Raw genomic sequence first — 12087 nt, forward strand, 5'->3', positions numbered from 1 at the left:
CCTCTGTGCTACCTCTGCCGGTTGTAGCTTCTCTGTTTTCAGCAGAAAATGTTTTCCATTCCTGGGCCAATGAATGCCACCTTTGTCCCTTCATCCTCCGTGTTGTGTGAGAAAACCCCCCTCACTGCACTCACCAAGCCTGCACAAACTTAACCTCTTTCCCCCTCCACCTCACACAGGAAAAGAAACATACCGGCTCTGGAGCTTTGATTCCATCTTAGTAATCTGGAGGTCTGGCTAAAGCCTTGCAATAGAGGCTACTTTGGACAGACGTTTTTAAGTACCTTAGGGAGGAAAAAAGGTGAAATGTTCATACAAAAAAGTGTGGTAATTAACAGGGTAGGAGATATCTATTAGTTCAAGGCTAATTTAAAGCCCTGGGAAACATTACTTATCCTCATTATCAGCCTGTCCACACCACATTACCAATTACACTGCCATTTTCACTGGATTGGGGCATGCTTATTTTCCTGAATCACTCAAAACCGTCCAAGCCCTGAAACACATTTTACTCATGCTACCACACACCACTCTTGTTCGGATATTACCCCAGAAACAAAGGACGTAAAACGCCTTAATTTAATCCATTTCCAGTTCCTGTTAAACTCAAAGCCTCCTACACCGCCTGCATGGCAATAATATGATATTAGGAAGAGGTATTAAATAGGTATAGCACATTGTGAAATAAAGCTCCTCATTAGAAACTATTGAAACCTTGTAGAGATTTAATGCATCGTTTAATGCATCTCTCAAATGAAAGGATAAGGGCCATTATCCCTGTGCCACCCAGGGTGTAAGGAATTCCATCTCTTCTCTAAATTGAGTCTTACCCACATAGCGACACACACACAAACACACACACACACATAGAGGGCATAAAACTGAATTATAATACATTCATTTCCTGGAGACTTATCCTAACCATCCAATCCAGTATCATAGGATGTCTTGTCATATCTGTTGCTCGTCTGTCTGTCATAATATTGCCCCCAAAGTGGCAGCAGTAACACCCCGGGATGTTGTAGTGAGCAGTTGTTCCTTAATGTTGCATATTTTAATATGGTTTCACTATATTTAAAAATGAGAGATAATCAGTTTTTTAATACTCATTAAAAAGATATCTAAGTTGAAACAGTTTTTTTTTTCTTTCATTGTAATATTCTTTCTCTCTGTGGTGACCAAAATCAATCGCAGTCTTTGGTCTGTACAAAAACTACCAGCTTATGTTTAACTGAGGCTTGATCAGATTTATCTGGTGGCTATAATCAAAACTGACTATCCTTTTCATTTGAAATTCCTTTTTTGTGTTTCTCTGGGGTTTGTGTCCTTATCAAGCTACGCTGTTGGAATAGTAATGCAAAGTGAGGATTTTATTTAATTCAGCCTCCTGTTAGCTTATTGGCCGCATCACATTAAGAAGAGATTACTAAAAGTCCAGTATGGGTATGATGTTTGATTACAGCATTATTCAATCAGACTTGAGCAAATCAGAGCCTGTCTTTTAAATCTGTAACTATAACTGTTCACCTTGAGCTCTAACCTTTAATAATAATAAGCATACTTTTTGACAAAGCTTATTATGACACTGTACCCTCCCTGATGTATTGACCGTTTCTTCTTCCCTTACATATTTTCACTCACTGTTATTATTAAACCCTGGCTCTTTTCCACAGTCTACCTTTGTCCTGTTGTTGTGAAGTGGCCCTATATAAATTAAATTGAATAGAATTACTATAGCAACATACAGAAGTTCATATGTCCTTATGTTCATTTGTCACTAGTTCAATGTACAAATGAATCACTTTAATGGATGTCTATACTGATATGAAATAAAATTATTAGTAGCTTACTAGCTTTGAATATAGTAAAAAGTAAACAAGAGATAGGAAAGTTTGAGTTCAACCAAAGTCCAGCAGCCAATCTGGCATATCAGTAAGCCAGCGGTAAAAACAGCCAAGTTTGTTCATGTTCAATTCTTAATGACTTTATTCATTTATTTAGATTAGGAGTACACAGCTGGAGGGACTTGATATGAGCCATGTAGGTCTGTCCTTCTATGCTAACCACCACTAATGAGGTTCAACAAAATTAAGACCGCAATTTTCAGTCATCTAGTTTTTTGTCAATATCAAAGGGAACTATTAACGACGGGTAAAAAAACTGCAGGTTTGATACCACTGGCCTAGATGTTAGACTCCAGTGATTTGTGGGGACGTATTGCAGTTTCTATAGACATTTTTACAGATTTCATGAATCGCAGAAATTCCTCATTCCTCTCTAAAATTTCTGATTGAATTTCTTATTCTCTCTACTAACTCATGACAAAGGTTGAAACGCTGGTTCAGTGTGCACAGACTAAAACCCTGTCTGCAAGTCTCAGATGAAGTAAAAACAAGATAAAGATTATTGTGGTAACTTTAACTCACATGTAAGCCTAAATGCTATACATTAAGGTCTTTATGAAGTGCACTGGTAAATTATAATGCACACTGGGCATGTGAACATCTCAGTATTCAAGAGTTGGTGCATAAGCACACAACTGGTCAGCTACAAAGAAGAACTTGAAGTATTAAAAATTGAGTCAAGGCTGAGGCTGACAGGTTGGATCTTAATTGACCCAAAGTGGCCAGTGCACAGCAAATCTTTGTTAGTAGAAACATGACCCTTTCTGTGGCACCGGTAAAGCTACACATTCCACCCCAACGAGACAGAATCGGGTATGTAATGAGCGTTATAGCCCTGTAGGACAACTGAATTTTTGCTGCATATGTTTTTCCTCCTCATTGAAATTTGGCATCCTTTAGTCTCAACAATGGCAGAAACATTAAAGTGGAGTTTCTTGCAGCCACTACTATCTTATGTGTTCTTCACAACTAAATGAGGGACAAGATATGTTGTGAATAGGGCCTGTTCATACTCTCTTCTGCCCCAGGTGGGTGCTAATTATCACCACTTTGCCTGTACACAGGGCTACATCCACCCCCTCTCTTACGGTCACTGTGCCGAAACCTAGACACCCTCTAGACCCCAGGAGCCTCAGTGCACCCGTACAGTACTGAAAGATCAGCCCCCCATCACCACCACCTTCCGCCTTCCTTACCATCTCTTCCCCTTCCCTTTCCCCTACCCCAAAACCAACCCCTCCCAGTTTTCATCCTCCGAGCACCCACACCCTTCCTCACCCTCCAACCCCCATCCTCACCATGTAGCTATCCCACTGCCCTGCCATCTCGCAGCATTCCGCGGGCCGTGCACACAGAGGCCTATTGTGTGGGCTGGGAGACTGCAGGAGGCTATATACAGTCAGAGCACCAGAGAAAAGGCATGTGTAGGGCTGAACTGGGCTCAGTATTCCTGCTGTACTTTGAAACAGATCTGTAACTGAAATTGTGCTGGAAATCAGCGCTATTCCTGTAACATGAGTTTAAAGAGAGCTATATCAATGCAACACTGATGAATGTCAAATGATTGCTACACAGCTCTCTTCTGCGTTCGTGTTTGGAGGTTATACATACTCAGCACTTGTTGGATGCTGTAAATGGTGGCAGTAATTTCTCTAAACCACCAGTGTTGCTTCTCCTGGCATTGCATAAACACTTGATATTTATAGTTTTATCACTGGAGTTTGTTGTCTATGATTATGATTTGAGGGTTATTTAGAAGATGTAATATAAAAGACTCAGAGTTATTTTCTAAGTAACCAATGAAGCTCCACCACATCTTTCTCTGTGTGACACAGCAACATTGACTTGACACCACAGTGGATAGAGTGGCACTGTGTACTCCTTCTTGTGTTAAAGACTGGTGATTAGTGGTTCAGCTGGACCGTTAAATTCCTGAAATGTTTTTGTTGTTGGACTCATTAGCTTTATTGCTGGTTTGTCCTGTCCTGTTAAACTTGACGACTACATTTTAAAAATCATTTTAAACAAGCATCTGTTTTCCTAGGTATCAGCTGTACTATGAAAATCAAACTTTATAGTACAATGAATGCTTCTGTGAATACTTCTGCTGCATCAGTTTTCTTCCTCGAGTGCAATTCCAATATACGAAATTGCTCACTGCTCACACAGGTCCAGGTAAGAAGTCAGTTTCAGATCTTTCTTTTCTCTGTGTGGAATGAAGTGGGGCTCTCTAGAAGGTCATGACCCTGGAATTACTGGTCCTTTGCTCATGACACACTCCTTTTCAAGCTCACTAATCTGGGTCTATCCACCAGAGAGATATAGTAAAGATCATGCAGATCTTTCATCTCTATTTTATTTCAGCTTCACAGGAGATGCTGTAAATCTGATATATATTGGATTTTTGCATGAACTGTTGCCTCAAGATCAGCTAACTCTTGATTGCAGAACCTTTTGCCTTAACTCAAAGGCCAGAAGAATTATCCATTTAACTGGATAGCCACTTGTTACTTGTCTTTGTCCGAAGAGAGAAGCCTCTCAGAATGTCTGACTGTAATGAGAACGTGACATAGCTGCTGATTGGTCAGCTCAACACTTAAAGGTTGTCTAAAGTCTGCAGTTTAATCCATAATCCAAAAGGCTAAACTGACCCAAACAACCCTGCTGACCCACTATTGAGTTGCCATAAACTGAGAGTTTAACTGTAAGTAGCGGTTCATTACTCAGAAAACAAAAATATGTATTCTGCTCTCTTTTGCAAAGGTTAGATGCATTTCTAATATTGTATATGTTGTATTGTATATATTTTTCAAATAAATACAGCAGTTTGGTGAAACGTTACTGTCAAAGTGCTCACTAAATCACAACAATATGACCAGAGAAAATTCAATGTGGAACGCTTCATGACTTTATGGGATTATTCCCAGAACTTTTTGATTGCACCTTACGTGCTGACAGAATCAACTCTCTATTTACCTCCTCTCCAAAAATCTTATGATCCAAATAAAAACAACCACAGGGCATCAATCAGTCACTAATGCACATGCAGAGCCTGTGCATTAAAAAATATGTTTTTTTGTGTGAATAAAAATCAATTTTTTGAAGAAGGGATTGCTGTATTGTTGATATGTACCAGGATGTTTGCAACCCCCTTAACCATCAAAATGAGACCCCCCTCCCCCCTTTTGATCTGTTTAATTCAGTTGAAGAATCGTCTGAAGAAAATGCTATAGTTTGTGTGTAGTCATTTCCCATGTGACCAACATCATCATATATGTTCCTATTAAAACATTTTTGGTGTATATCCTGATATTAATTGATACTTTCTTTAAGTTTGTTCACAAGACATATGACATAAGAAATATGAGTCACTCTAAAACAGGCATTTCATAATGCCCTGACACAGTGGCATGTGACTGACCTGTGCTCTGCTTCATGCAGCCTCCTTTGTAATGTGAAAGTGTAGGTGCATCTCCTAGCCAGGCCAGGCCAGACCAAGCAGGGCAAGGGAAGAAGGAGGGCTTGAGTTAAAAAAAAAAGTCCCTGGGAGAGTCGTCGGTGCTGGATTGAGGGGAGGGAGATGAGGTTCAGGTTACAGCCTGACAGGGGTCTGGGGGAAGGACTGGTATTTTGGAATATACGAAGATCCATACAAGGCACAGTGACATAAAACCGCGGTGCCTGCACTGACACAGTGGGTGCAGAGTGCCAGCTGGGGCCCCGCGGTGGATTCCACTTAGATTTTGGAGGGTTTGACTGCATGGTGCCATAAGTCTCCGGGAACACACTTAACATACCACTGACTGAAAGCCTGGTCTCCTCCATCCCTTTATTTCTCACCCAAGCTCTTGCATGTCTAATTTTTAGACATGTTCAGCTTTGTGGACTCAAGGACTGTTCTGCTACTTGTAGCATCCCAAGTTGTTTTACTATCCGTGGTCAGATGTCAGGAAGAGGATGACCGTAAGTTGCAGTATTTTTCTTTTGCACTTCCTTATTTATAATTGAATTGTAATTCTGATTCCATCACCAGTCTTTTCTGTTTCTATCTTTGTAGATCTAGAAAATCCAATGAAAGTTGTCTGTTTTCACAAAAAGAACTGTGGATACATGTTTCTGTTTCTATGTCTCCCCAAGGAAGTTAATAGATTTTTTTTCAGTAGATAGGTAAGGTTGACAAGGTGCATCTGTGTGGGATGGAGGACCAGGTGAACAAGTGCCTGTTTGTCCTCACCTGGGTCCTACAACTCAGCCTTTCATACTCTGTTTGATTACTTTGTAGTGAAAGTTTTTAGCAAAAAAATGAAGAAAAAGAAAAGCTAATAATATAGCATCTAGCAGCTATTTTTTTGCTAGTATTGAGCAGAAACACTTTGGTAACAACACTTAGCAAATAAAAAACTAAGTTTACTTTTTCTTAAGGACTTGTAGAAATAAACCTTCCCCACAGATTTTGGCCGGAGCAGTCTAAGGTTTTTTTCCACGATGTTAAGTGACAGTGCCAGACAGTGCCTGACCTCAGACTAGCAGGCTCAAAGGGTAGCAGGACAGTGTGCACAGCAAGGAGTCAACAGATGATGGACATATAGGGGTATTTATAGCAAGACAAATTTCACTGTAACTGCTTTTATTTCCACATCTTGTTTTTAATAGCTTTTTCTTTAATTCCAAAGTTTCATTTTTTACAATTTAGTTCAGGAGGTTTCATTAGCAAGTAGCCAGACTAATTAATCCTGACTTAAACATTTATGTTACATATATATGCTATATATATTCATATATATAAGTATCACTTTGACAAATAGACCTAAAACACAGATAGCAGGAGTTAGTAGGCCCAGTTCTAAGCTGTATAAGCTGCATGATCGAAACAAATCACCCATTCTTAATTCCCCAGCGTGTTTGCCCTGGCGCTTAACATAACTATGGGATCCAGATGGAGAAATGTAGAAGGACCCTCTGTTTACTTAAAGCAGCAGCGTGTCAATTGGGCATGCTGTCCCTATAAGAGAGGGTCATTCATTCGAGCAGCAGAGCAGGCCTGCAGGTTAAATATGCTCAGCCAGTGTTGTGAAATGCCTCAATCAGGGCTTCAAACATAACGGCTAACTGTGGCTTGTGTTTACATTGCACTTTACGCTGCTATTATGATAACTTAGAGGCATTTCTTTACATACATTGTGTGTTAAATTTAAAACTCATGAATTACTGTTGTGCTCCACAGCTACTGATTTACAACAGTGTGTTTTGGGGTCAAATCAGCACTTGTTCATCTGTAACAAAGGACCAAGTCTTCTCACTCCACCTTTTTTTAAATTACTAAAGCACTTTTTTTTTTTTTTTTATCCAGTTTTGACATTTTTTTTAATGGTCAACCACCCAGTGTTACAGTGTTCAGAGTTTTTGTTTGCAACCAAATAACTTTTTTTTTGCTTCTTCCATCTACGCCTATACTCAATAATCCCTCCTCTTCTGCTGTTACTCCTCCCACTTCCTTGCCTTGCCCCTCGATCCCTAACATCCTCTTATCCTTGTCTTAAACCAATTTTTTTTTTAAACATCTATTATGCCAACTCACAACATTGTTCAAATGCTGTTACCTCCCCCTGTCTAATTCTCTCTTGAACCCTCTTATTGCTCCTATTTCTGCTTTGCCACCTGACCCCTGCTGGCCACCACAGAGGAGTCAGGGGGTTGCATCCAGGATGGCCAGCTGTATAATGATAAGGATGTGTGGAAGCCAGAGCCGTGTCGTATCTGTGTGTGTGACAGCGGAGCAGTTCTGTGTGATGAGATAATCTGCGAGGAGATCAAAGAGTGTGCCAACCCTATCATCCCATCTGGAGAGTGCTGTCCCATCTGCCCTGCTGATACCAGTGCCCCCTTTGGTTGTAATTTATTTATTCACATACCCATAAATAAATTACTCTTTTAGCTTGCACTCATCTCTTTCCTGGCTAACACTTTTGAATGGGGAACTGCCACTGGATCCAAATAGTCTCCCTGATCAGAACTAGAGTGGTTACTGATTTGTGGCCAAGAGCAGCTACAATTTCTAGTTTTATAATTTCTATTTTTTATAAATTTTGACATTTCTAAAAAGAAAAAGAAATCAGTTGCCAGCCAATGTTCCCTGTTCCAGAGTGACTTTTTTTTAGATGGTTTTATAGAAACTAGATAAGCAACATGATCAGGATTTTTTGCAGTCCCAGTGAAAGTCTTTTCATGTGGGATTTGAATCCTGTCATGTGCTTTCTGATCCACACATAAACCAGCAGAGACACTTCTGCTCAATTTAACACAAAGCTGAGATGAAGTCCTCATATTGTGCAAGAACTCAATGATTCATTTGACCCATTTTGAGGCTTTCTACAAATTTCAATAGTCTCTTGAAGGTCTTTCCAACCTTTCATGTCAAAATGACTGTAAATATGTGTTTCCTCAAAGTTTCAAGTTTTTGTGAGCAGCTGCTGTACTCCAGCACTGTCTTCAAAAATCTGCTGTTAAATTCATATTGTGATCAAGACGTTGAAAGACAGAATATTTATGATTTTGTAGAATTGCTTCTTCTTTTGCTAAAACGTTTGGGAATATAATGGGCCTCTTGGGCTCTAATGTCTAAGGTCCTTTCCAGATTGGTTACAAATTTGCTATTAAAAAAAAATACAAAATTTGACAATACAATGTAAGATATACATCTTAAAACAAACACACTAACAGCAGTTGCCCTTCTTTATTAAATAAGCTCACTTTTTTTTCTATTATTTACATTTTGCATGATTGAGTCTAAACCTTCATTTCTTAGTCTGAGCTTGTTTCTGCTTCATCTCTTGCATCAGTAATATAATCTGGATGGGTTTTATGCCTTTGGGTTTGGTAAATGTTATTTGATCACTTCAGCATCTTTGGATTTCCTTACAGGTCTCCTTTCTAAGAATCACAGAGTAGCTTTTAAATCAGTCATGTGTTTGAAATCTCACTTCAAGGTATAACTTTTAATAAAGCTCTTTCTTTCCTCTTGTTCCTCCTTCTGCATCATCAGAAACAATTGGTGCTAAGGTGAGTCAGTGATCTCCAGCAACTTATGCACAGAAATTATATTTCCTTTGTAGTTGTGGTGCAGTGAACTGTCAGCCGACTCATACAGTTTGATTCTTTTATCATTCAGGGCCAGAAAGGAGAACCAGGAGACATTGCAGATGTAAGTATGGACGCTCACGGATATAAAAGTGCTAAATAAAGCTTTAAATAATTGTTGTTACAGTTCCTCTTAGATAATTCTACCTGACCAAACAAACATTTTGGGCATCTTTTGTTCACTTTTATTTGAATGGAATTACAGGATTTAAATATCTGATCAACTGTCCATCTATGTTCATTATGTTCAGCCTAAAAGAAAATCACGTTTTTATCACTGGTTCTATCTTTTATAACCCACTTTTGCTTGTACTTTCAATGTGTTTTCCCTTAACAAATGTGGCAAAGTTTCTTATGTTTCTCATGAGTGAGAAACTCTGAGAAACTGTGAATGTTTCTGACTTTCTATTAAATGAGGAAAAATCCTGCATTCCTGGGACATAATGAACCCAATCAAATCCTCTTAGATCTTCTCAGCAACTTTCCTCCAAGTGCACATGTCAGAAGAAAAAAGCCAGCCAAATTAGAGGTTAAAGGAGGTGGTGGTCATACAAAAACTTGTCCTGTCAAATCAAATCCTTTTAATGTTCACCTCCTACGAAGCTGGAATGTTTTCTAATTTTAGGAAGTTCAAACTAGTACAAAATCACCGGTTTCGACACCAATGTAGAGTCAGTTATGAAAACAGCCTCAAAAACATTTTTGTCTCTCTGTAGGTTGTAGGACCAAGAGGACCACCAGGCCCTATGGTAAATATCAAAGATTTGGCTATGTTCTCCATATTTATATGCTTCACAACAACGTGACCTTTCTTCTGAATAGGACTTTCAGCAGTTTTGTGAATGCTACTGAGGCTTTTATGTTTGTTTTTGTAGGGCCCCCCAGGTGAGCAGGGACTACGAGGAGAAGCTGGCGCTAAAGGTGATAAGGTAAGAAACAACAAAATGTGTGCAAACAAAATCCCTTTTACCAATCTTTCAGCACTGGGTCCTTAGATACTGGGTGAAGCAGCATTATCAGAACTAGGAGAATGGCCTGTAGAGTTTGCACTTATCTTATTACTACTCATGTAAAATCTTTATTTATTTGGATGCAGCAGGTGGATGAAGTCACACAGATGACGGTTTTTGTAAAATCTGCTTTATTGCTTATTTTGGTAACTCCTTTTCCTTCCCTACTCTCATTTGTGTAGGGAAATCCTGGACCTCGAGGAAGAGATGGTGAGCCTGGCACCCCCGGAAACCCCGGCCCACCTGGCCCACCTGGACCTCCAGGACTCGGAGGGGTGAGAATAAGGACTGTAAAATATGGCATATGCAAAATTTGAGCAATAGCTGCTTTTTTGCAACACTTTATTGTTAATGTGTAAATCTTTTATGAAGCTTCTATTTGGCTGCACTTAACTTGTTACAAGAGCGCAAATCAGGCCACACAATTTATAATGCATGAAAGTAGAAAGAGGAAAAAAGAGGTAAAAGTCACAAAGAGGTGAACAGACAAACAAACAGGTGGGCACACTGACACCTGTTTTTGAAGCAAGATGAGTGAAAAATAGAGTGACGGTAACAGGTGTAAACCCCCATTCATGGCACAGATGTACCATTCACATTACTATTTGTGGCTCACTTTGCTTAGGCAGATAAACTGACTCTTGGTCTATTTTGTGTGTTTACAGAACTTTGCTGCTCAGATGGCTCAGGGTTTTGATGAGAAGGCTGGAGGAGCTCAAATGGGTGTGATGCAGGGACCAATGGTATGTATCGCTGGGTGCATCTAACAGGGTGACTGTACTGTATGTTTACAGTTTCATCGTGAGAAAAAACGAGAAAAATGTTTGTTGCAAATATTCATCTGGTCTGCAAATCACTGCTGAAAATAATTACTGAAAAATAACCAATACCTCACTCAGATTGCTGCAGTGCTGCCACCTTGTGTCTCAATAATTTCATCCCAACAGAGAGCCTTACTATAACCTTTTAAAATCCTGCTATCTGAACTGAATGCTGAATCTGCACACAAATAGAAATAGATTATAAAAATAGTATGTGGGAATGAATTTGCCTCAGTGGACACATCACATAAAATAATGAAATCTTTCTATGAAAGGTTTTGAACTGGATACCAGTCTTTAACCTCAAATATTTTTCTTAGCTGGGACAAGGTTTAAATTTGACTTTACTCTTACTAGTTCTGAATGGTTAATGTGTAACTGGTGAAACCTTTATTTACTCAGGACACCTGTATTCATTTGGTAAATTTGTTCCACTACTTGTTAAAATAAATGATGCCAGACTGATGTTCTCTGTATTTGTTGTTTCTTTTGTAGGGTCCTATGGGTCCTCGGGGTCCTCCTGGGCCTAGCGGAGCTCCTGTAAGTACTCTGATCACAGCCCAAATCATTATATGATTGGGTTTTATAATCAAATAGCTTATTTGAACACATTTCTAATGCTTTGCATTATCATCTGTTACAATAGGGGCCACAAGGTTTCCAAGGGTCCCCCGGAGAGGCTGGAGAGCCCGGTCCCGCTGTAAGTATCAGTATCAATCCCACAATGGATCTGTATGCCTTACAAACGAGCTGAGCTGCATATGAGGTGTAAATCTTGGGGTTTGCCAACAACACATACACTGTCAAAAAAAATACTGATTACAAATGTCATGATTGTTCATTGTAAAAAAAAAAAAAGATCTCTATTATTTGCTCAAAATTTAATACCAAATTGATGGCCTTAATGGCAATTTAAGGCAGAGATATATTTTACATAACATATGAATTTTTGTCTTTATATGTTGATTGTCAGTATTAATGCTCTTGCCTTGCGTTGATACAGGGACCTATGGGACCTCGTGGACCACCTGGACCTTCTGGAAAACCAGGAAGTGATGTAAGTCATATTCATAGCAAAATTCAAAACTCTTAAAATACATGCAGATTTACATATATATATCTATAGATAGATAGATAGATAGATAGATAGATAGATAGATAGATAGATAGATAGATAGATAGATAGATAGATAGATAGATAGATAGATAGATAGA

At 39.1% G+C, this 12087-nt stretch overlaps 1 protein-coding gene across 2 annotated transcripts in view; it reads left to right on the top strand.

Annotated features, from left to right (window-relative positions):
* Positions 1-5547: 5547 nt before the first annotated feature.
* Positions 5548-12087, top strand: part of col2a1a (collagen, type II, alpha 1a) — a 23118-nt gene continuing 16578 nt past the window's right edge. Inside the window, exons 1-11 of one of the 2 annotated variants that reach the window (XM_005926194.2) lie at positions 5548-5867; positions 7586-7792; positions 8947-8963; positions 9073-9105; positions 9758-9790; positions 9917-9970; positions 10234-10326; positions 10717-10794; positions 11368-11412; positions 11519-11572; positions 11876-11929. In XM_005926194.2, coding sequence (XP_005926256.1) covers positions 5774-5867; positions 7586-7792; positions 8947-8963; positions 9073-9105; positions 9758-9790; positions 9917-9970; positions 10234-10326; positions 10717-10794; positions 11368-11412; positions 11519-11572; positions 11876-11929 — 762 coding nt within the window. In that variant the 5' untranslated portion in view covers positions 5548-5773. The remainder of the gene's footprint in view (positions 5868-7585; positions 7793-8946; positions 8964-9072; positions 9106-9757; positions 9791-9916; positions 9971-10233; positions 10327-10716; positions 10795-11367; positions 11413-11518; positions 11573-11875; positions 11930-12087) is intronic. The other variant, XM_005926197.2, reaches the window with a different exon arrangement.

This window comes from Haplochromis burtoni, unplaced genomic scaffold (genome assembly GCF_018398535.1).
Source record: "Haplochromis burtoni strain Fernald_Lab_line unplaced genomic scaffold, NCSU_Asbu1 Contig_91, whole genome shotgun sequence".
Lineage (NCBI taxonomy): Eukaryota > Metazoa > Chordata > Actinopteri > Cichliformes > Cichlidae > Haplochromis > Haplochromis burtoni.